This window comes from Drosophila sulfurigaster, chromosome 4 (assembly GCF_023558435.1).
Source record: "Drosophila sulfurigaster albostrigata strain 15112-1811.04 chromosome 4, ASM2355843v2, whole genome shotgun sequence".
NCBI classification, from domain to species: domain Eukaryota; kingdom Metazoa; phylum Arthropoda; class Insecta; order Diptera; family Drosophilidae; genus Drosophila; species Drosophila sulfurigaster.
In genome coordinates this window covers 29,003-55,119 of record NC_084884.1, presented here as the reverse complement: position 1 = coordinate 55,119, position 26,117 = coordinate 29,003, and the positions used below count along the sequence as shown (strand labels likewise).

The 26,117-nt window shown below is 38.1% G+C and overlaps 1 protein-coding gene across 1 annotated transcript; it reads left to right on the top strand.

Moving 5' to 3' along the window:
* Positions 1–5,783: 5,783 nt before the first annotated feature.
* On the top strand, positions 5,784–8,642 carry LOC133846943 (UV excision repair protein RAD23 homolog A). The gene is given in 8 exon segments (XM_062281656.1): positions 5,784–5,945; positions 6,029–6,106; positions 6,175–6,834; positions 6,889–6,983; positions 8,042–8,149; positions 8,152–8,370; positions 8,433–8,484; positions 8,487–8,642. Coding segments are annotated over 8 exon segments (1,338 nt in total). The 5' UTR covers positions 5,784–5,875; the 3' UTR covers positions 8,543–8,642.
* Positions 8,643–26,117: the final 17,475 nt, after the last annotated feature.

The following is a 26,117-nucleotide window of genomic DNA, read 5'->3' as shown; positions in this document are numbered from 1 at the left end:
AAAAATTTAAAATTCAATATTAAGATGAAAACTATTTCATAAATAAATTCTACAATTCGTATCTGATCGCCGTGCATCTCGTCTCTCGTAAAACACAATTTCTTCCCGTTAGATGTAGTAGATAACAAACTACTGCAGTCGACGTCGGAATAGTGTACAGTAAAGATCTGACAGTGTGACTACACATTTCAACCCTTTTACTTGTACCGTACACCTCGTCTCTTGTCACCCTTACCTGCAGCCGTGTTCACTATACCAAGTGCAGCGTCCGATAATTTCCCCTGTTGCGCGCTGCTCAGACAGACGACGTCGAACCTCGAAGATATGATCACGGCCTTAAGCAGAAATATAAACTTCCACCGATCTATAGAAATTTGATAATCACTGATTACACAAGTGCGTCTTTCATTCCACCGACATCTCCAAAGCGATTCCGTACGTAGATTAATCCCGAATCTTGTAAAACTTAACTTGTAGAGTTTCAGTAAAAATAAATTTCTTGACCTCTGGAAAGCGCTAGTTACCTTGACGTTGAAACGTTTATCTACAAGTTGCGCTCGGGCAGGACCCTACAAATTCAAGTGGAACTCAGTTTTCGAGTGACATAAAACCCACTAGCAAGGTAAGATCGCGTTTACCCTCGTCTGTGCCAACTACAGACAGGCGAAATGGGGACTCCAAATTAACGGTCAGGATGAACGTTCACCCCGTTAGTTCCAAACCAGTGAACTAAGCGCAGTGCGCATAAATTTCGCGAAGAGTTTCTTGCATTTTTCTTGCCCACGCGGTATTTTGAAAGGTTGGAAGATAGCATCCGCGACGCCAAACAGCTTGGCAACTTTTAATGACTACGTCACTTAAATTAGGTTCCTCATGCACCATGCTGACTACAGCACGCAAGAATTGGACCGAATGACGCGTGTCCGGAATATCAATACTACATCCGCCGACACGAGGTCTCGACTTTAACCAACGATTCCAGTTGGCCAGAGAATTTGATTATATCCAGAATTAGATGCAGCCACGAGCCTCGGAAATCCCGATAACAGACCTCCCCGGGCACCTGTACGTGTGTCACTCCCACAAGACAACCTTTGGTTCCAGACGTAGCCAGGGTTTGCAGACGATGCGCGGAGCCAGAATCCAGTGGTGATCTTTTGCTGGGACTGCGGTATGGGATGTACACTAGTAAACCTGACTATGTTTGTAACCGATGGGAGAGTCGTGGATCCACTGTTGACATATGTGCCACCAGGAGATTCATCAGCGAGGAAGTAGAAACGCGACTGCGTTTACTACAAAAACACCCTTATCAAGAATTCGCGAATCCGCCTCTCTGACGGCTCCGTTCGTGATATCACAAAGACGCATCCGCCTAGAAAATCGAAACCGCATTCCATTTTTGCTCCCGCCACATATCCTAGAGCCCGTGATCCTGGGTCTGGATTTCTATGAAGGCAATGATTTGCTGCATTACGGCTAAGATATGCTTGGGTTATAGCGCGAGCGGTTGTACAAGTAGCCTTGTGATGTCGAGTCTCGCACGCTGAGTCTATCCTGGCAACGCAACACCCTCGAGTTCCACAGAAAAGAAGACGTTTCTTCGCAGATATTTTAGAACCCGTAATCCTGGATCTGCATTTTCTATGAAGACAATGATTTGCAGCGTTACGGCTAAGATACACTTGGGTACTGTGCGAGCGTCCTTGTACCCTTGAGACTAGCACGTTGCTCCGATCCTGGCAACGTAACACCCTTCAATTCTACAGAAAAGAACACGTTTCTTCGCAGAAGTACCACCCGTTCCTAGACGCCGTCCACGCCATACATTGTTGGACACGTGCGGGAGGTTCTACACACACCTGTGTTGTTTCAATTCCCCTTCCTTGCATACAAGAGGTGAGTGAGAAACCACAGCGTTATCCGACAACGCAGTCAGGGACGGCCAACTTTTCTTACTTATCATACATGGGTCCCATGATTTCATTAATCTCACTTGTAAGTTATGTGTACTCCGGGCAATGCGACTCCGCGATCTCCAAGAGTGCCATATCAGACAACTACCGGAATGCGCAAGTCGATATTCCGGATCACCCAGCGGTTTTACTGACCAGGTATACATAGGGACGATAAAACTACGACCGACAATGTCTAAGCCGTCATAACCCGCCGGTCCCATGGTCCTCATGTTCTTCGACCCGATTTTTAAATGGGTGCAGCTGGTACCGCTACGATGCGCCACCACTGTGAGCCTCAACGTGCTTCCCGTGAGCGTATATGCTGTATCAGTTGTAACACGCGCTAGTCCTGGTATTCATCCGGATTCGCTTCATCATGGCTGGATACCAAATATTAGGTCAATCGCTCCCGAACCGGTCGCATCTGCGTTTACATCCGCCCGGCGGGAAACGGTGACGCTCCAAAGTGCGCCTCAAAATATATATTAAATACTCCGTTTGTTCTCACAGTAGGAGTATGCGAGCACTCTAACTGGACCAGCGCTGATGTCTTTTGAAATTGTTTCCCATCCCCGCTGCCCCTAGATCCTATGCGTTCACGAATTATTTCATGCGCAGAAACGAAACAATTGCTAAATATCATGAGAATTGTGTGTTTCGTGGTCCTGCTGTAGTGTGGCTACATAATAATACAATCAAGCGCAAAGTAATTCAGTGAGAGTGCGTGTGTGCTAAAAATATACGCCTGCGTAACGTATTATCCAAACGGTGAATACGTCTCGTTCTTTCGCGCAATACACATTTAAATTTTTTATAGTAGTGTGACTGCAAATTACTGCAGTCGACGTCGGAATAGTATGTACAGTAAAATTCTGACTACACGCTTTCGCCCTTACCTGCAGTCGAGTCCACAATAGCAAGTGCAGCGTCTCATCATTTCCCCTGTTGCGCTATACTCAGGCAGACAGTAAGAAAGCTACAGTCGAGTAGACACCCGCTACCCATTTTGAATAAAACCAAAATATTGAGGTAATATTCTTAAAATATTAAAAATTTCAAATTGGCACTACGTTCAAGATATTCTATAGAGTGCAACATATAGCAGATTTTTATCCAAAGCATATAAACCCCTAGTACGTAGGCGTTTTTCCCATACAAAAGTATTTCTTTAATATGTACCTTCAATGATCGCAATCAAATTTTCAGGAATCACACACAATAACAAGAGTTATATAGTTATTACCAAAATTCACAAAAGCTTTAAAATTACGCTTGTTATTCAATATTTGTCGTGAAAATATAGAAAATGCTGTCAAAAATTATAGCTCTATCTCTTATAGTCTCTGAGATCCAGTGTTTAATACGGACAGACGGACATGACTAAATCGTCTCGGCTGTTGACGCTATTATATTTTATAGGATCGGAGTACATCCTTCTACCTGTTACATACATTTCCTGTCGGCATAAAGCAATAATACCCTTCCACCCTATGGGTAGCGGGTATAAACGTAGTGTAACTAATGTATTTAATATTTTATTGTTATAATATTATGTTAATTTTATTTGTAATGGTATTATTGTGTAAAAATGGTTTTATTTTTAAAAGTTAAAACTTTTTATTTAAAAGATGTTTTCAAAAGAAATACAGTTTCATGTTAATATTTATATCTAAAATTTTAAATCATCAAAAATCTTGGTGCAATCTAAGACACGAACAATTGCTGTCGTCCTCAGTTTCGAGACTTTCGTCACTGCAAAACAACTACAACTGCACGTTGCAAAACTTCACATGCATACACAATACCAATATAGGCGAGCATTCTTTCGATTGTGAAAGAACAGCGCAACGAAATACACTCATGCTCATCATAAGCTGCGCGCTGCGTTCGAACTTCGAATTTCGTAATGAGCCGAAGGGCTCTGGGGTACTAATCGCAGCGCTCTGCTTTTCTGGTAGGGTTGTGATGATATGTAAAAAATATCGTATCAGTGATATATCGTTTTTCAACAATATATAAATTGATAAAAATATTTATCACCCAAAAATATCGATATATCAAGTATTTTTTTTATTTAATTTTTATATATATATATTTTTTTTTTCATTAACCAAAATTTAACTCCAAAATTATATATATGTATAAAAAATATATAATTATATTTTTTGTGTGTAAGCATCTGCATAAAAACATATATAATCCTGATTTTATTTCGCCTATTAAATCTCTTACACGGAATTCCCCAGAAAAACATCAGACACTCGCGTTCAAGGGCTCACAATTTCGGCGAAATACACACATGTCACTTTTATGATTTAATTGCCTTTGTACACTTTAGACATAATGATATAAATATTTATTTAAAAAAAATATCGATATATTGATATTTTGATATATTTTCCACGACCCCATTTTCTGGAGTCACAATAATGCTGCTGCAAATTATACGTAATAAATAAGTTATTTTAAAAATTAACGTCAATAAACCAATTTTTTTTCCTTCTGCATTTGATGTTGAAAATCACATTTACTTTTGCGTTTTGAAAATACAAAGAAATCATTGAAAGTGATTGAAAGAGAAAGAGAGAAGTGATTGAAAGAGATTTTTCGAAACCAGGAGCACGGCTGTATAAGTCAGTTCATACGGAAAATTCGACTTGTTGGGATTTTGAAAACTTTGTACAAGATTCCTTTATATTGGGTGTAGACACATTGCATAATTAAATTGAATTGAAATTTAGTCAATTATTACTAAATAATTACTTAATTTGATTTAATTTAAATTAAAAATTATGTATTAAATAATTAATAAAAATAAAAATATAAATATATATTTCTTTTATTCAAAATGGGTAGCGGGTATCTCACAGTCGAGTACACTCCATTTAGCTTTCTTATTTGTTATATCTATTTTCATACCTTGGTCGGTTTTTCTACGTTCGCGAGTTACGTAGAAATAGCGAACGCACTTTTGGGTAATTACGCGATATTTTATCGACAACGAAAAAGATCTCACCACTAAACAAACAGCTGACATTTAAGTGCGCCAATGTGTGAAAATATAAAAATAAAATTTTTTTGCTTTTAAAGCAAATTTTTATATTTTAGATACATAGCATCCACGAGGCTATGTTGTTCGAGTTATGGGAGGAGAAATGTAGTGCCAATCCACAAAGGTGCCAAATTCCTCCCTATTAATTCGAAAATTATCTTAAAAAATGATTCGCTGTAAATGTATTCATATAAATATTACATTGCTGCCAGCGATTCTACTTGCATAGGCCCAAACTGATGGCGATTTCTTTACTATTGGCAATGACCTATACTTCCTCCACTTCGTTAAAATACTCATAAAAATCTTGCAATTTAAGAAAATTTTCCATTTTAGAAATGCGCTTGCTGTTTTTGAATTGTTCGCCAACTCGTGCTTACATTTGAACAGCTGACATTTCAGAGCGGCCATATTGAAAATTTACCGTTGCCCATATTTTCGGTTCGTGCCAATGGAAACCCCGAAACGGGACTTTGAAAACCTAATAAAACTGAGTGTAGTGGAAATAGGCTATAACTCGCGAAAGTAGAAATATCGAGTTTTTTCTTGTTTTTATGGTGCGAACTTAACAATGGAATTGACCGGAAAAGAACGGAGTTTTTTGGTGCGTTGGAAACGGGGCATTAAAAACGCGATTTAGTTTATCTGGGATAAACGCTAATGTTTTCACTTTCCATGATGACGCTAAAGTTGCGATGCTATCTTGCCGTACAACTTTACCTATACACAAGATATCGCTTTAGTAGTATCACCAACGATGATTATTTACTTTTGGTCATCTCTAGTGTCGATGACAAACATTTTTGTAAGATTAAGCAAACGGGGAAATTGCCAAATTTTAGAAAGAATTTCTTAAAACTACAATATGATTATAACTGTAAAAACGTTACAACAACAAACATTCACAATTGATTTTGATCCTGAAAGAACTGTAAGTAACAAGGCAATTACTTGTTTTGTTCGCATCGATGCATTTACTCGACACAAAAACAAAATTTTCATTTTATCAACCCCTTAGGTTTTGGAATTAAAAATCAGATTTTTAACGAACGAGGTGTTGACTACATCGTAGAAAAACAAAAACTAATTTATGCTGGTATGTACATAACTTAAACACGATATTTCAATCATTTTCTTTATACAATTTCATCATTTATTATAAAGGGGTCATATTAACAGACGAACGAACTATAAGTTCGTACAAGGTCGATGAGAGGAAATTTATAGTTGTAATGTTAACACGCGATCTAAGTGGAAGCGGCAACTGTGGAAATAGTTCAACTACAACTACGGTTGTCGTCCAGCAACATAAGCAGCAGAGAAGCTCAAATGAAACCACAAATGGGAAAGCATCATCCACGGCAGATCTTAAGAGTAAGGCAGAATATAAAGCGAATGATGGTGATGAATTAGAAGCACGTACTAGTAAAGGAAACCTGGGAGGTGGAAACAGTGAGGAACAAAAGACATCAACATCTGCAGACTCTGGTGTAGCGCCAGTTTCATTTTCAAACATCGATTTAGTTGGTGGTTTAGCTAATGCTTCATTGCAAAATCGTGCGGAGTCCAATTTAATTATGGGTGAAGAATACAATACTGCTGTTGCATCCATTGTTGAAATGGGCTATGATCGAGATCAAGTTGAACGCGCAATGGCAGCCAGTTATAATAATCCTGAGCGGGCTGTGGAATATCTGATAACTGGAATTCCACTGGAGTCTAATGATTTGAATACTAATACTAATAGTAATGATGATGCTGAAAATACTGAAGAGTCATTACATCAAGAGTCTTTGAGTGATTTGCAAACACAATCAATATCTGGTAAAAATATTATGATAAATTAAGCTTGGTTTATGTAATTAAATCCTCTTTTAGATCCATTTGAGTTCTTGCGTACTCAACCACAATTCTTGCAAATGCGCGCATTGATCTATCAAAATCCGCACCTGCTTCATGCTGTTCTGCAGCAGGTAAGTATTAACCTTCTAGTGTTTACGGCCGCTGGGATTTTTAAATATATTGCTTACAACTTTACAAAGTCTTAAAATTGTAAAAAGAATACAATTATTGTAAGCTTTAAGAAAATAGGATACAGTTTGGTGGATTTTAAAAGTCATAAAATATACACAAAAATTGTATTTTATTTCAATTTTAAAGTATTGCATTTAGATACGCAGAAAAAAGTAATTAATTCATTCATTTAATGTAATATAAATTAGTAAGCACTTCAGACACACATAACACGTAAGAAAAAAACAGTCGAGTGCGCTCAACTGTAAGATGCCTGCTACTCATTTTGAATAAAAGCAAAATATTGCAGTATTATTTTCAAAATATACCAAAATAATATACCACATAAATCTGGTGTATGGTGTATGGTGTAGTATTCGACTGTAGCTTTCTTAATTGTTTTAATATTGTGCAAAGCGGTTTTGCAACTCCGAGCGCAGCGGTTGAAATTTGATAGGCTTGAACCTTAGCCAGGAGCTTAAGACCTTTCAACAGCTTTATCTTTTTATAAACATTTCTTTTTAATGTATGGACATTTCCAGATAAAATTTTCTATTTGTCAATGTGAAAGTCCGCGAATTGCGGTTAGTAATATCTAAAACAATGCTTTTAAATCATAATAAAATTAAGTTTTCAATTATTATTTATTGTTTGTTATTATTTTCTTTAATTTACAAATTTTATAAACGAACTTCACAATTTTACCATTTTACCAATATAATTAAAGTTTATACATTGTGGGTAAAGGATTAAGGCAGGAGGATACAGATTATTTTTTATTAAATTTATTAATGGTATACCTTTTCTGGAAATGTCCATATTTGATTGAAAACGAATCAACAACTAAATTTCTACATACTTTTTATCATTTTGATTACACAAATCTTGTAATTAAAGTTTGTTGTTGGTTTCGCGCTGGATTCTTAAAAATATGCAAGAAATTTTGTGTAAAAGAAGTGTAAATATAAACACAAGAGGCTTAAATTGAAGTAGTTAATTAAAATTTATTCTTTTGTAGATTGGTCAAACAAATCCAGCACTTTTGCAACTCATTTCGGAAAATCAAGATGCTTTTCTACAAATGCTTAACCAACCGCTTGAAGGAGAAATAGGGACAATGCCCAAAGAATTGGTCTAGCACAGACCCCAACGAATCTAAGGCATCAAACCGGAAACTTAGGTTCAGCAATTCTGCAGGAGTCTACAGGGGATAATAGCCAACGGTCCGTTGCTAGAGCAGAGAACGCACTGGAAAATGATCCTAGTATAATGGCTCCAGAATATAATTTACCGGAAAGTTTGACAACTATTCGCCTGACACCCCAAGATCAAGACGCCATAGAACGAGTATGATAATTTTAATTCAATCTTTTTGGTGTCATTTTACATTCTACAAATTTGATTTTTAGCTGAAAGCTCTTGGATTTCCAGAAGCCCTTGTTCTGCAAGCCTATTTTGCCTGTGAAAAAATGAACAATTAGCCGCAAATTTTCTCCTTTCATCATCTTTCGACGATTAAAAAATAGTCAAATGCTGGCATGTCTGCATATATGTATTTATGTATTCCCACATAAAAGAAAATGTTACGAATAAAGTAAGAGATAATTGATTAACTCGAAGCAAGCAAGCATTTGTAAATTTCTATATATCGTTATGGGCATAATGTTTTTATACACGCTACCCATAGCGTAGAAGAGTATTATAACTTTGTGCTGGCTGGAAATGTATGCAACAGGCATAAGGAGGCATCTACGACTCTATAAAGTATAAACATATATTCTTGATCAGCGTCAACAGCCAAGAGGATATAGCCATGTCCGTCTCTCTGACCGTATGAGCACCTGGATCTCAGAAACTATAAGAAAACAAGTAAGAAAGCTACAGTCGAGTGTACTCGACTGTGAGATACCCGCTACCCATTTTAAATAAAAGAAATATATTTTGCGGTATTTTCTCAAAATATACCGAATATACTGCAAAAATACTAAAAATATACCAAATGGTATATTTGGTATATCGACATAGTACCGTATTCAAAATATACCATAGACGGCACAATATACCAGATTGTCAGCCAAAGCAACTAACACCCCTAGTAAGTAGGTGTTTTTGCCCATACAAAAGTAAAGAAATCATAATTACTATAGTAGTTATTATATATACCAAAATTCGGAACTCTAGCTTTAAAATTACGCCTGTTATTCGATTTTTTTTGATTTGCGGGGGGCGGAAGTGGGCGTGGCAAAAATTTGAAACAAACTTGATCTGCGTGCAAACATAACAAATGCTGTCGAAAAAAAATTATAGCTCTATCTCTTATAGTCTCTGAGATCTAGGTGTTCATACGGACAGACGGACATGGCTATATCGTCTCGGCTGTTGACGCTGATCAAGAATATATATACTTTATAGGGTCGGAGATGCCTCCTTCTACCTGTTACATACATTTCCTGCCGGCACAAAGTTATAATACCCTTCTACCCTATGGGTAGCGGGTATAAAAATGTAATAACCAGAAAATTACCAGACAGGATATACATGACCTTAGCAAGATATAACTTCAATAAGCAAGCTAAAAGCCGTTGCTCAAACAGAAGGCATTTATGAGTCTTATGAGACTCAGAATAACCATAAAAGTGAAAACAATAGTCGTAGGAATCAAAATAAATCTTACGCAAACTATTCAAACAATTCTCATTCAGATGATTCGTCCAATTCAAAACCACAAATCAATTACTCAAATTCAAATCAGAATAATCAAAATCTTCACCAATAAAAAACTAAAAGAAGCTCAAACACAAAACCCTTATAACTATTCGAGGACACCTCAACAAGCCGTGGGCCTAACCCACCGGTAAAAAGACAAAGGGAAAGCCAAAGTGGCCAGTTCAAAATGGAGCAAGGTGAAAATTTTCATCAAAGTGCCTCGTAACTAAATGCAGAGCAAACACACCATACATAAGAATCAAAATGAATGAAGTAAACCTAAAATGTATCATTGATACAGGTTCTTCAATAAACCTTTTAAAACAAAATATTTTCAGTTTTCCAATTCATAAAAATCCAATCAATGTTCAAACAATTAATGGCACTACCGAATTATCAGAAAGTATACTTTTGGTCCCAGCAGACTTTGCCCTACAACACAAAATTTTACATTCATAATTTCTCTGAAAATTATGATATGCTATTAGGAAGAGAATACTTAAAAGCCAGTAAATCCCAAATTGATTATGAAAATGGCACAGTTACATTAGGAGAATATAAATTTACATTTCAAAACGAAGAAGAAAATTCTGAAGAAACTTACACAGAAGATTGTGCAAATCCACCCTTGACCGAAGATAGGCCATTCAACTTCGCAATCGAAGATGAATTAAAAGAGTGTAATGAGTTCATACTTGAACATCTTAACACAGAAGAGGTAGAAAAACTAAAAAGGTTTTACATGAATTTCGCGATATTCAGTACCGGGAAGTTGAAAATTTGACTTTCACTAGTACGATTAAGCATTCAATTCAAACGAAACACGAAGACCCATTATATAAAAGACCCTATAAATACCCACAGGCTTACGATCAAGAAGTCAATAAACAAATCAACGAAATGATAGAGCAGGGCATAATTAAAAATCAAAATCCCCTTATTGTTCCCCATCTGGATTGTTCCAAAAAATGGACGCTTCAGGAAAACAAAAATTCCGGTTAGTCATTGACTACCGAAACCTCAATGAAATAACCATTGACGACAAATTCCCCATACCAAATATGGATGAGATCCTAGACAAGTTAGGCAAATGCCAATACTTCACTACGATCGATCTTTCAAAGGGTTTCCATCAAATCCAAATGGATCCCGATTCAATTGCAAAACTGTCTTTTCAACCAAGCATGGTCACTACGAATTTACTCGTATGCCCTTTGGGCTTAAAATGCTCCAGCGACTTTCCAGCGCTGTATGAATAACCTACTTGAATATCTGATCTTCAAGGATTGTCTAGTTTACTTAGATGATATTATTATCTACTCCACTTCATTGGAAGAGCACATATCATCCATTTCGAAAGTCTTCTCAAAACTTCGGGAAGCAAATTTGAAATTACAATTAGACAAATGCGAATTCATGAAGAAGGAAACTGATTTCCTCGGGCATGTAATCACCACGCAAGGTATAAAACCAAATCCAAACAAAATTAAGGCAATTGTTGAAATCCCAATACCAAAGACACCAAAAGAAATCAAATCATTCCTAGGTTTATGCGGATTTTATCGCAAATTTATACCCAATTTCGCAAATATTGCAAAACCCATGACAACAAAGTTGAAGAAAAATGCCACCATAAACATAAAAGATCCCACTTATGTGTCAGCATTTGAAAAATTCAAAGTTTTAATAACGTCCGATCCGATACTAGTTTATCCAAATTTCGAGAAACCATTCTCATTGACTACAGATGCTAGCAACTTCGCTATAGGCGCGGTTCTATCACAGGAACACAAACCCATTTGCTATGCAAGTCGAACTTTAAACGAACACGAATCAAACTCTTCAGCTATAGAGAAAGAACTATTAGCTATCGTGTGGGCAACCAAATATTTCCGTTCTTACCTATTCGGTAGAAAATTCCAGATCTTAAGCGATCACAAACCACTAGTTTGGCTCAGTAACATTAAAGAACCAAACATGAAATTACAAAGATGAAAAATCCGATTAAACGAATACGATTATCAAATCAAGTATTTACCAGGAAAAGAAAATAACGTAGCAGATGCACTTTCACGTATAAAAATAGAAGAGAATTTCTTAGGAGAAGATGCAATTAGCACAGGAGCAACTATACATAGTGCTCAAGAGGACAGTCAATATCACATACCAATAACCGAAAGACCTTTAAACTACTTTAACAGGCAAATAGAATTCATAAAAGGTGACGATAATAAAGTTGAAACAAACCACTATTTTCATAAACTTAACATAAAAATTTCTTATAAGGAAATGAATAATCAATATGCTAAAGATATGATAAAGGAATATCTTTGCTCGAAAAAGAGTATTGTCTATTTTCACAATGAAATAGATTTTCCAATTTTCCAAAGAGCTTATTTAGAAATAATAAATCCAAGTAATATAACTAAAATAATGAAAACAAGCTTAAAATTAATTGACTTACAAACTTTTGCAGAGTTTAAAGAATTAATTTTAAAACACATAAAAAATTGTTACATCCAGGTATAGAAAAACAATAAATTGGTTTAAGGAAAAATATTATTACCCTGATTACCAAAAACTAATACAAAATCTAATTAATGAATGTGAAATTTGCAACATAGCTAAAACCGAACATAGAGATACAAAACTCACGTTCGAGATAACACCCGAAGTACTTAATGTTAGGGATAAATATGTTATAGATTTTTATATGATAGATAAGAAACAATTTCTTTCTTGTATAGATGTTTATTCTAAATTCACAACATTAGTTGAAGTTCAAAGTAGAGATTGGTTAGAAGCTAAAAGAGCTTTACTAAAAGTTTTCAATGAAATGGGAAAACCCATAGAGATAAAAGCAGACAAAGATTCAGTATTCATCAGTGCGGCTTTGCAAATTTGGTTACAAGAAGAAGGCATAAAATTAACATAACAACAAGTAAAACAGGAATATCAGATATAGAAAGGTTTCATAAAACTATAAATGAAAAGTTAAGAATAATAGGAAGCGACGATAATATAGAGAATAAAATAACAAAGTTTGAAACAATATTATATACTTATAATTATAAAACAAAACATAAGGCAACTAATAGAACTCCAGCAGATATTTTTATTTATGCAGGAACCCTGAATATAACTCACAAGAGAATAAAGTAAATCAAATAAATAACCTCAATAAAAACAGAAGTGATTTTGAAGTAGATACACGATTTAGACAAGCCCCATTGGTTAAATCAAAAACAACAAATCCTTTCAAAAAGACAGGTAATATTAAAAGCTTGATGAAAAACATTACGAAGAAACTAATAGAGGTAGAAAAGTTACACACTATAGATCGAAGTTTAAAAGAAGAAAATAATTAACAAAAGAAAATATGTTAATTCCAGCCCGAATGATGAAACATCCTAAATTGCTGATGTTACTCATATTGTCAACTATTTGTACAACTGTAAACACTCAACAAGTCGAAGTAAATCCCATTCAAAATGATCAAGAATTCATCCTATTTGAGTCAGGAACAATTAATTTACCAATATCCTTCGAACATCATTGCTTAACTATAAACGTAACACAAATAGAGAACTCTTTTGATTTATTATTAACTCAAAGCCATATCCTTAACAAGTACCCCCAAATAAAATATTTAATGAATAAATTAGAAAAGCAAATGGCAGGTATCAGAATAACAAGTCGTACTAAACGAGGTTTATTCGATTTCATAGGATCATCACTTAAATTCCTTTTTGGCACGTTAGATGAAGAAGATAAGAAACAATTTGAAAACCAAATTAACATTATTGCCCATAATTCAATTCAGGCAAATAATCTTAATGATTTTATAAATACATTTAATCAAGGTATTAATATTATAAATAATCAAAGCAAAATTTTGGATGAAGAAAAACAATTAAATTCATTAATTTTTAACATTGAACATTTTACCGAATATATAGAAGATATCGAATAATTAACTCGCTTAGGAATATTTAATCCAAAATTACTTAAACACGATCAAATAGATCACATTAATCACGAAAAGTTGATGAATATGAAAACTTCTGCTTGGTTCAGTGCACTTACAAATGAAATTTTTATGATGTCTCACATTCCATTGAGTAATCTTGAAACTAAAACTTTCCAAGTAATCCCTTACCCAGATAAGAATGGACAAATCATCAATGAAAATGTTGAAGGAAAATTTTATTTACACAATAACTTTGTTTCGAATTCAATCTCTAAAAAGATCATAAATGACCAATGCATAACTAATATAATAAAACATGAAACTCCAGTTTCACCTTTAATAAATATCGTAAACAATAATTTATACATATAGTAGAACCAAACATCATAATAACCTGGAACTTAACCAGAACCAAACTAAATCAAAATTGTAATGATTTAGAAATATACATCGAAAAAGATAAAATAATAAAAATATTTAAATGTACCATTGAATTAAAAAATGTTAAAATTTCAAATAGAGCGCAACAAATTACAACTATTATGTTTACAGAATACAATGTAACTAAAATAGAGCCACTATCACACATTGAAATAAAAAGAAATGATTATGTATAACAATAGAAAACAATAATTATAAATATCCAATAATTATGATTGTATTAATATTAATCCTCATTGTTATATACAACTTAGTGAATAAGAAAATTAAAACACTATTCAACATAATAACACAAAAATTTGTAAGAACACATGACACAGACATAAGTGCTAATGCTGAAACCGATAATATTGAAATTCCAGTCCCACTTATGTACCCCGAACTAAACGCTTGAGGACAAGCTAACCTCTATAGGTTGGGGAGTAATATATCCACCACCAGAATAATTTCTCGTCTGTGACAAACACTCATAATTATTCCCTATCTTCCAAATTCTTTCCCACAAATCATATCATAAACATAAACATTTGTCGCGACGGCACCAACTGTCACAAACAAAAGATCCTATTACATTGGCGATCGTGCCAATTCCAAAAATCAAAAGTCCATTAAAATTTTCCATTTGCAACTTGAGGACTCAGCATTACTGCACTAACACAAACACAAAACATCACACGTATGTTAGCCCTAAGTCGTAATAAGAACTTTCATGTTAGAGCTCAGCATATTGTGAGTTCAGTTTTTAAAGACACTTTCCTCACTTAAGACGCGTAGCCCGCGAGCTTATAAATAAAAATAAAGTAGTCTATTAAGTAAACAAAAATAAATCCTTGTGTTTTATTTTTTTTACTGTTCATGCACTACGAACATATAATTATATATAGATATTTTTTTTTGAGAACTTTGCTTTTATTTATTGAATCTTCTTTTTAATTTTGAGACTAACAATAAGTTTACGAATCTTAACATTAAAATTTATCTAACAGTGTGTTAAGACTGCATTCTGGTTGCGCGTCCCTCAAGTCGGTCGCTGGGTAGGTAAGTCATTGCGACGAAGACGTGATTGGTTGCTCAACCTTGTTAGACCTCTCGACAGGTGGTTAGGGTGCAACAGTAGCTTGGTAAAGTACTTTTCCTTCTGTTCTGCGATCACTTCTTTGACTGGTAGGATGTTTAAGTCGCGTTGTATGTTTTCGTTGCGAACGTACCACGGTGCCACGGTGATGGTTCTCAAGATCTTCGACTGAGCTCGCTGGACTATGTCAATATTACTATTGCTGGCATTCCCCCATAACTGGGAGCCGTACATCCATATAGGTTTTAGTACCGAGCTATACAGCAGGACTTTATATTCAAGGCTAAGGGGAGACCGAGCGTTGATAAGCCAATTGAGGCTGCTGGCTTTTAGCTTTAGCTGTGTTCTTTTGGCTTCAATGTGCCGGCGCCAAGTGAGTCTTCTGTCCAGGTGTACTCCTAGATATGTCACTTCCTTTGCTTACGGGAGTAGAGTGTTGTTTAACGTTAGCGGCGGGCAGTTCTGCCTGTTTAGGGTGAATGTAACGTGCTTGCATTTTTGTTCGTTCACTCTAATTCGCCAATCTGATAGCCATTTTCAACATCGAACATGTGAAGAGCTAGCTGCGCAGTTGCTTGCCTCGGGCAATTTGAGCGGCTAAGAATAGCAGTATCATCAGGAAACGTAGATGTTGTTATTCGTGTGCTTGTCGGGAGATCTGCTGTGTAGACGACGTATAGTGTTGGCCCTAGCACACTACCTTGAGGATCTCCAACTCCAACAGTGAAATCATCAGATATAGCACTGTTGCATCTCACAACAAATTTTCTGTCGTAAAGATAAGACTCTAAAAGCTTAAGGGTGTTGCTGGGAGCATTGTCTTGATCTTGTACATTAGGCCTTCTAGCCAGACTCTATCAAATGCTTGAGAGACATCTAAAAATACGGCAGTACAGTACTCTCGTTTTTCGAACGCGTTCCGAATTTCTGATGTTATCTGGTTGACCTGCTCAATTGTTCCGTGCTTTTCGCGAAACCCAAATTGGTGTGACGGGATTCCTTCCTGGAGTCTTAGGTATGTGTTTATCCGAATCAAAACGCATTTTTCAAACAGTTTAGATAAGCATGAAAGTAGGCTTATAGGTCTATACGACGTGGGGATTGTGTGGTCTTTTCCCGGCTTTGCTATCATTATTATAATTGACTTATTCCATCTCACTGGATAGTAGCCAAGTTTTGCGATGGCATTGAAAAGCTGGGTGATAGTGCAAACGGCGCAATATGGGAGCTCGATGATAATTTTGGGAGTTATGAGGTCGCAGCCCGGGGATTTTTCGGATTCAGTTGATTTTTGATGATGCTAACGATTTCATTTGGGCGAAATTCGATTGGCTCACGTTGAAGCTGAGGATCGTTTGGTAAAGTCGGCAGAGTAAACGCACTCGTGGCAGGATTTGGTTGGAATACATTTTTAAGGTGGTTGGCAAACGTGCTGGCTCTGTCTGCATCGCTACGCGCCCAGCCTCCTGTGGGATTTCTAATAGGCATCACGGTTTCTTTCGGTGAACTCAGAGTTGGGTGAGCTCTCCATAGTGAGTTTTTGTACTAGAAGTACACAGTTGCTCTATGTAGTGGCGTTGGACATATGCTTCTTCTTGTTGTAGAGCTTTAGTAAGTTCACGTGAGGCATGTCTTAAACTTTGCTTAGCAGATGGCGATCTGTGGAATTGCCACTCTCGACGTAAGCGTTGTAGATTTGTCTTCTTTCGATTGCTTTGTGTATTTATGGTTTGAGGTGTTGAGCTTGGGCTGCAGAGACAAGTACAGACTCCAGTGAATTAACAAAGCTGTCCACGTCGGCTTCATTGTTGAGATGGGGACTTAGCTCAATGTGTGAGCTAATATACTTTCTGTACTTAATCAATTGGTTTTCTGTGAGGTAAATTTTAATGATTGTTCCAATGTTCCTGGATGCCGGAGTAGAATAAACAGTATAGGCGAGTGATCAGATGAAAGATCCGAAAGGCATTCGGCGCTTATCAGATTTTTGGAATGTTTTTGGTAATCGCAAAGTCTATTAAATCGGGCAGTTTCTTTAGGTCTGCCGGTCAGTATGTAGGTGTGCCAGGAGAAACATAGTCGAGCTTGTTCTTGGCGTTGATAATGGCATTGTAGAGCTGCTTTCCTTTTGGAGTCACGAGACGAGATCCCAGTGTGTGTGCTTGGCATTGTAGTCTCCTGCTGCTCTTCAGCTATAGTGAAGCGAGGGGGCAGTATACGGCGGCTAGTGTAAGTTGGTTGCCAGTATTTAATTTTATATTTATAGATGTAGCCTGTAGGTAGTTTTTAGCAAATTTGTTATGATAGTGGTGCTTAATACGGCTTCTGATTAGAATTCCAGTCCCACCATGTGCTTTATCGTCTGGATGATTTGTTCCGTAGAAAGTATATCCTCGTAGTTAAAATTTCTTTTTAAAAAATTTCTTTTTAATTTTCTCAAGTTAAACTAAAATTCTTATTTTATTATATTATGTAATATCTGTTCCACGTTGTTGGGCCAAATTCCAAATTCTTGTAATATCAGCCCCTTGTTGGGTGCCAGAATTACTTGCAGCATGCCGTGCCGTCACACCGACTTTTTCATATTTGCGTGTGCGTCTCCTCGATCATCATCACCAGCCAAGCGGGACCCTTTGAACCCTTAGCTCTTCCGGGATGTGGGGGGTTGTTGCTGTCACTGATGATCGCTATGCTAGCGGTAAATTATTATAGAGTCCCTCATCAAATATGCATGAAACGATCCTCATGCGAATACAACAAAAGGCACACATGCCTAAAAAAATCAAGCAAACTATGTATGTCCAAATAAGCAAACTAAATTGAAACTGAAAAGAAAACTCACAAGAATAGCAGTGTACCTAAATGGAGAGGACAAAGGTGCTGATGTCACTCTCCTTGTTCACTACCCACCCAGCCATAGTCTTCTAATGTATATTTAAGGGAAGACCCCAAACGCAGCTTATTATTTACCCATTCTTATGCTCCCATGTCATCAGAAAAGAAAACTTAGAATTCCATCATCATTATAAAGTTTAATTAATCAAGCAGAAATAAACGGAAATGTAGTATATTCATAATAACGAATAGTTATTTTAACAAAATTTATCCAATTGAAAAATAAACTAGATTATAACTTAGTATTATGAGAATATGTGTACACTGTACAAGTATAACATATAGTATAAGTATGAGTGACCGTAAATATGTATAAGAAAATCGTTCAAGTATTTGAAATTTGTAATGTGTTTGGGCTACTGCATTCTCAATGGTGTCTACAATGTTAAATTATACATTTTATATTATTTTATTTTAGTTGTGATTATTTATTAATTCCTGTTTCATATTTCATGTTTCATGTTTTTGCTCTCAGCAGCGAGGTTTGAGAACAACTAGGTTATAGCAAGTAGCTTTGAGAACAATTTCATTGGTACAGTTTTGTATTAGTTTATTTCACTGAGCAGTTTAATATTATTGTGTGGTTTTATTGTTAATTTGAACTGAATGTTTTATATATTGTATTCGTTTTGTTTTCATTTAAATAATATTGCAAAATATACTCAACAAAACATTCATTCTTATTTTCTTTCTCCGCGCCTGAAAAAGAAATCGCAATAGCGATACATGGCAATAAAATATACGAATATCAATGAAAAGGCAATCAGTTAACTCATTTCTGCTTTTCTTTGTTTTGTCTTTATTAATACCTGGACTAGGCAGATGAGTTAACTGATGCACTTGTCATCGCAAATCAAGGCAAATACATAACAAGGGATAGGTTAATAAACGAAAAGAAAAGTGCGTAAGCCGCCGGCAATCACAGCGCGGCTACACTGGCCAACACAAAAGTGTTACCGATGTGGTAGCTAACGCCTTGCGACTTCCTTTTTCACTCACCCAATTTTCCTCGATGAAGGCCTTCTCGACGATGTGGTGTTGTTGTTTTTGTTTAAATTTTGATTATTTTTAATTCTTTCACCAATTTATGATTTGTCTGCTATGTCTCACTATGTTAATATGGTTTTGGGCTTTCAGTATTTTACTTATTTTAAACTGATATTCATCCGCAATTGTTGTTTGATTTTCTTAGCGATTTGCACTCGCTATCTATGCACTGGCACTTTTTTTTAAATTTGTTATTAAATTATTTATTTTATTTAATTTGTTTCCTCCCCGTGTCGTGGTCTGCTCCCTCTGCTGTCTGTCGCCCTCCTTAGCCAGTTGGCTGGTAGCAAAGATTATTCTTTTCTGTTTTATGTACACCTGATTTTAAACAATTTTTATGAAATTTTTGCTACTTATTTTTTTCTATTTTTATAATAATTACCTTGCCTGGACGGCACTTTGAAGTATTAGGTCAATACCAGCTTTTTGTGGCAAAAGCGGCGGGGATGGACAAGATTATCCACGATTAAGAAAATTTTATTTTCTAGGCCACGAAGCCCCAATACTTTTGGGACTTCTGGGTGGATATATTCAAGACGTCTTCTCCTTTGCGATCTTGATAGAAAAGATCTAACCTTGATAGTGCAGATCTTAACCAGCCCAAGTGAGAGCGAAATTCACCAAATGGTGTCACTTACAACGCTGTAACTCTCTACTGTCACATATCTAACGTACGCCTATGCGCGCCTAAATATTTAAATTCAAATTCTAACGTTTTATTTATTTTTGGTGTTATTTTAAGTTTTTAAATTTTATTGTTATTTTTGTTTACTGTATAGGTCCATTACAAAACCAGATAATTTAACGAGTCTACGAGGCACGATTGATGGAATTAGCTGCGTAAATCCTTGGCGTGATATGTGCCGATTTCTTTGCCTTGTAAGGTTTCCAAGATATAGTATGTAGTACCTACTTTCTTCTTTATTCGACATTTGGTAAACTGCGAACCTAATTTTTGTTGAAATTGTTCGAGAAATTGCTCAAATAAAAGTTTCTTTTAAACACCTCTTGGCCTTCTTTAAAAGCAACTGGTTTTGCTCGCAAATTGTATTGCGTAGCGTTACGCTCATAAGCAGCACGACTATTTTGCTTTATATCCTCTCGCAACAATTGTATCTGATCCCTTGGATTCAGCAGGGGTGACTCTTCTTACACAGATAATTTTTCAGTAACTTGTAATCACCAGCATGGTTGATCATATTAAATCCGAATAAAGCTTTATACGGCGAAAATCCAATCGCTTGGTGTAAAGAGGATCGTTGAGCTGAAGAAATATGGGTCAAGTTTGTATCCCACTCCGTCTGATCAGTTCGAAGATACGAGCGAACAGCTCGTAAAGGACTGGAGGATATCGGAACATTGCACATGTTACCGACATCGAGCCCCACTCCCTCTTTGGCGAGAGAACCTGCGATCTCGTTGCCATCGATGCCCTGGTGGCTTGGAATCCAATAGATAAGCACGACCGCAGATGCGTTCAGCGACTCTATTGCTCTTCTGCTGTCCAGGACAACTTTGAACTTGACCACATAAGAGTATATTGATCTTATTGCAGCCTGGCTGTCAACAAAGATGTTAATTGAGTTATGATTAGGCTGTAAACCCCGAGCCAATTCGGCAGCCTTGGCAATGGCAAAAACTTCCGCCTGGAAGATGCTGCAGTGGTCTGGGAGTTTATAGGAATGTTTGGAGACCGGGTCTGGACGGTATACGGCCGCTCCGACACCATTATCCATCTTCGACCCGTCGGTGAAGAGGTTGAGGGCTTCGGGAATGCATAACCCTTCCCGCCAGCAGTCCGGTTCCAAGAATATTGTTTTAATATGGTCGGTACTGGTAAGGGGATAGTGTAGTTCAAGTCTCTGTGATACACAGTAGCGCTTGACGCTACCGTGGACTGCCATCACACTATAATACCATAGGCGAGGATAGGGCGAACAACTGAGATGTATATCCACCGCATTAGATTAGGAGATAGGCCCCAAGTGCAACTAAGCATCTTTTTCGCCATGTACAAGGCTCCGGTGGATTTCTTCACCCTTTCTAACACGTTAAGCTTCCATGACAGTTTGCTGTCCAGGACCACACCTAGGTATTTTACTGCTAGGCTCGGCTTTAACATGGTTCAGCCTATTTTTGGGGGACCACGCAGGTACCTTATACCTCTTCGTGAAGACGATAAGGTCCGTTTTGTCGCGTTAATGCTGAGCCCGGCTGATTCGGCCCATGCTTTAACTTCCCGTAAAGTAAGTTCCATTACGGAACTAAGGGTGGTTGGGCATTTCCCAGTTATCAAAATGCTTATGTCGTCACCATAGGCAATTAGCTTGGGGCCCGTCTAGTGAATTTTGAAGTAGGCTATTTACGACCAAATTCCAAAGAAGAGGCGAGAGAACCCCACCCTGGGGAGTGCCACCTCGCACTCCTTTGTAATGGCCGCATCGCTCCACGTAGCCACCACCCGACTGTCACAAAGAAGGCGGTTGACCCAACTATGGATCGCTGGTGCCGTGTTAACTGAGGTAAGGCGCCTGAAATGTCAAGAAATGCACCCAAGGCATAGTCTTTATAATGGTCTGCTTTTTCGATGGAAGCTACTAGAGCATGGAGAGCTGTCTCAATGGACTTGCCCTTTGTGTACGCATGCTGATTTGAGGACAAGAGATGCATTGAGTTGCTTCTGATGTGCAAATCAAGTAGCTTTTCAATGTTTTTAGCAGGAAAGAGGTTAGGCTGATAGGCCGGAAGTCATTAGGAACCACATGACTGCATTTGCCCGCCTTGGGCAGGAAAATGACTTTCGAGGTCCTCCAAAGAGTGGGGATATGACCCCATGCGAGGCACGCCGAATAGATACCCGATAGCCACGGAACAATCGTGAGCTTGCTAGCTTGCAGCATTGCTGGCGAAAGTCCATCGAGACCTGGCGACCTGACCTTCGCAAAGGAGTCGATAGCCCAAATTATTTTATTAACTGTAATTAGACCGGCAGGCGGTCTCATAACTGGGAGACTAGGAAGGAGCTGCCAGTCACTGTTCTCCATTCAATACATCCCGGGAAATGAGTTGAGAGCAGTGCTTCAAGAGTTTCAGCACTACTCTCCGTCCACGCTCCATCGCCCGACTTGAGCAGACTAGGACTGGAAGCCTGCTTGGACAGCAGCTTCCTCAGTCTGGAGGTGTCTTTGATGTTATCAGGTCTGAGCAAAAGGTTCTCCATGAAGACCTTTTGGATGATAGGATCATCCTCTTGTAAGACTTTAGGAAAGAAATGTACTCGTCCCAGACATATTTGTAGTCCGCCTTCTTAGCAAGTTGAAACATGCTAGTAAGCTCCCCACGAAGCGAAGAGGGATCTGGCTTCCACCAGGGTGGCTTCGATCTTCTCGTCTTGAGAGCCTACAGGATTGGCGAAACGCGGAAAGTAGTCCTGCTGAGAGGACATTGACATTTGTTTCTAGGTCCTGTACCGAGTTGATGTATATGGATTGGCTGTAGTTCTAGTTTCAATTATCATCTTAATATGGTTGTCTTTTCTTTTCATGTATGGCTTCATTTGTTCCATTTTGCTGCTGAGCGTCGCTGGCATTCCAGAATGCGATTTTAAAAGAGTCGCCATTCTGGTTGCCAGTACGAGAGACAATTGTGCGGTTGATTTGGGCTGGATTTGGATATCTTCTTTCTGGATTGCGCCTATTCATATTGTGTTTCGAAATCGTCTAGAAGATTTTGCAGCTCCATAGAGATGTCTGGACTTTCATGTGAGAGCTGGTGCTGTACTAGTGATGTTTGTATTTGTTGAGCGATTTTATTTCCTTTGTGTATTGAAATAAAATCGGATATAATATTGAACAAATAATCAATTCTTTTTTCCATCTTTCTGCACATCATTGTGTTTTGTTCAATGATTTTTGAAATAGAGCTGTTTGTGAAGTCCATTATTTTCGTTTCTGGCGAGTTGGCAACGGTGGGAGGTGATGTTGGCTGTGGTGATGCTGCACTTGGGGATCAACAACTGGAAATTGCTGTTGCTCGAGGCGCAACTTTTGTTGGAACTTTTTAAGGTGCCTTTGTGCAGGATTTCGCGTTTTTTTATGGCCAGGCTTACGAGTTGCGCGCCCGTGCGCAATCTTGTAAGTGACTGTTGGAGCCTTTTTTGAGTTGCCATTTGTTGTACTTTGTTGTTTTTAGGCATCATGCTGTGGCCCAAAGGATGTGCTTGATGCTGATGCTGTGATGAGGAAGATTTCTGCTGCTGTTGGGTTGTTGTTTTTCTCTGTGTTGTTTATGGGCTTTTGTAAGTATAAATCAGCTGGACTCTGAGAATGGGAATTGCTGTTGCTGCCACGTACAACTTCACTGAAGGTTTTGTTGTTGTTCAGTGAGATTCCAGTGAGTGTTTGCTTGGGCTGATGTGTTGAATTGGCGCCTTGGAGGCGGTTCATGCGGGTTTTGTGGGCGTGGTTTATCATTCTGCAAAATTGGCTGCTGCTTCTGCTCTATGTTGACTCGATAGGCCGTCAACTTTTGCCGTGCTTCCTTGAAAGCTGGGCAACCTTTGTAACTACTGATATGTGTTCCATCGCAATTTATGCATTTGGGAGCTGCTTGCCTGAGTTTGGAGTAGGCAGTAGTGGCGTGCGCGCCTGCGCATTTCATGCACTTAGGGCGACGGCAGTAATTTTTGTGTGTCCGTTCGCTTGGCAGCGGTGACACTGTGCTGGGTCGCGAGGCTTAGAAAGCTTTTCGACCACTACTGCCTGGTTTCCCAGTTCCTTGATGTTGAGGACCCGCTCGTGGCTGCCGTCCACAGCGGTATCGATTTCTACCTCGAACATGTTTAGCGGGTTTTGAGATATTCGGTGCTTCATTACTCGCATGTATCGAGTAATGAAGCCCGCCTCTAGTAGTTTGGTTTTCAACCAATCGCTTGGAGTACTGTGATGTAGCTGCCGTATAATTATTCTGAACCCCCGTTCGCTGCGCACCTGGTGTGTGTGATGCTGAATGCCGTCCTCGTCCAGAATGTTTAGTGCAGCTTTGTAAGTTGCCATGTTTTCGCAGATAATGCGGAGACCGCTACCTGCAGTTGATTTTGTTTTGAAAGTACCGATTTTTCTTTTTGAAAATTTTTCCAGCAAGGGCATAATGTCTGGAACAAAGGTAGTACTAGTGGTGGAACTTTTTCGTTTATTTGTTGCTGGGTGTCCTGTTTGTTGGCTTGCGCCTTGGTTGCTTCATGTATACTTATTGCAAAGTTGCTCTTAAATACTGGTATTTTAAATTGTGGGAATTCTGAGATATCGTCAGAGTCGTATTCCATTTCTGTGTTTTTTCTCTTGTAAGGAGATTGGTGTCCAATGGCTGGGTTAATTATAGTTTTGTCTGGAACTGGCAGCTCGTGTGGGAGCAGAGGGGGACGCTGTAGAACCAATCCTTAACAATCGTTGTGTTGTGGGGGTGGCATTTCGCAGGTGATGGAGTTAGTTTGATGGTAGCAATCGAAGGGGGGCGGGGCATAGCATTGTTTTCTAGAGCTGCAGTGGCTGCAGACTCAGAAGAACTGATAGTCATAGCTTCGTTATTGCCGTCCTGCTTATTTGTGCGTTGCTGCTTAGCAGCATTGCATACGTCAAAGTTGTCTGCGCATGTATTGGTGTGTGAAGAGTTTCTCTCTGCTATTGCCGCTTTCTCTTTGCGCACTGTAGTGAGAGACAGAGACAGCGAGCGCTTTCTGTCCTTGCTGTCATTCGGCATTGCAGTTGTTGTATTGGCTGCTTCGTTAACGGCGAAAGGGGAAATTTTTCTTTGCGTGTGTTCGTAAGTGTTTGTGTTTGTCTGCTGCTGGTCAGTTTGCAATAGTGTGTGTGTGTTCTGTTTGTCTGTACTCGGTTTTGCTTTTGTTGCAGCAGCGGTTTTGCTGCGAAGGAGTGGCGGGGAAATATGCACTGTTAAGTTTTCTTTCCTTGCATATTCCCTTATTTTTGGTGCTTTAAGGTTTATAGAAGTTGTTGCTGCTGTTGCTATGCCAGAGAATTGCGCATTTTTCGTGCTGGCGATCCTTTTATGGGCATGCGCTGAGGGGCAGCGCAAGCATGTCTCCTTTGGGGCGGATGTCTTAAAAGGTATATATGGGTTTACCTTATTGACCGTCGTCCGTGTCCTAGCGGACTTGGAGTTTGCATGGAGGGTGTCTTTTGCGGCGATCCATGATTTTGGAGCTTCGTCATCCCTCGACTTGGTAGTGTCTTCTTGCAGTGGAGTCATCTTGTTGTTGTTGTTGGCGGGGCGTGGCTCAAGTGGCAGAAGCTGGTTTTGGCTTCGTTGTCTGTAATGTTTGATTCGCCGTCGCTTGGCGAGATGTAGCACTGGTCATGATCGTATTCAGAGCCGGATGGAGGACGAGATCCATTGAAGGAATCTTTGCGTCCAGTAGACATTTTATTTAACTTGCACTGACACTGATTTTTGTTGCTTTGCTTTTAATAATAAGAACACATTTTTTTTATGGTAATACTGTCCCTTCAGCACGCAGACTGAAGGTTTATTATACCCGCTACCCATAGGGTAGAAGGGTATTATAATTTTGTGCCGGCAGGAAATGTATGTAACAGGTAGAAGGAGGCATCTCCGACCCTATAAAGTATATATATTCTTGATCAGCGTCAACAGCCGAGACGATATAGCCATGTCCGTCTGTCCGTCTGTCCGTCTGTGTGTCTGTGTGTCTGTCCGTCCGTCCGTATGAACACCTAGATCTCAGAGACTATAAGAGATAGAGCTTTAATTTTTTCGACAGCATTCGTTATGTTTGCACGCAGATCAAGTTTGTTTCAAATTTTTGCCACGCCCACTTCCGCCCCCGCAAATCAAAAATCGAATAACAAGCGTAATTTTAAAGATAGAGTTGCGAATTTTGGTATATATAATAATAACTATATTAGTTATGATTTCTGAAAA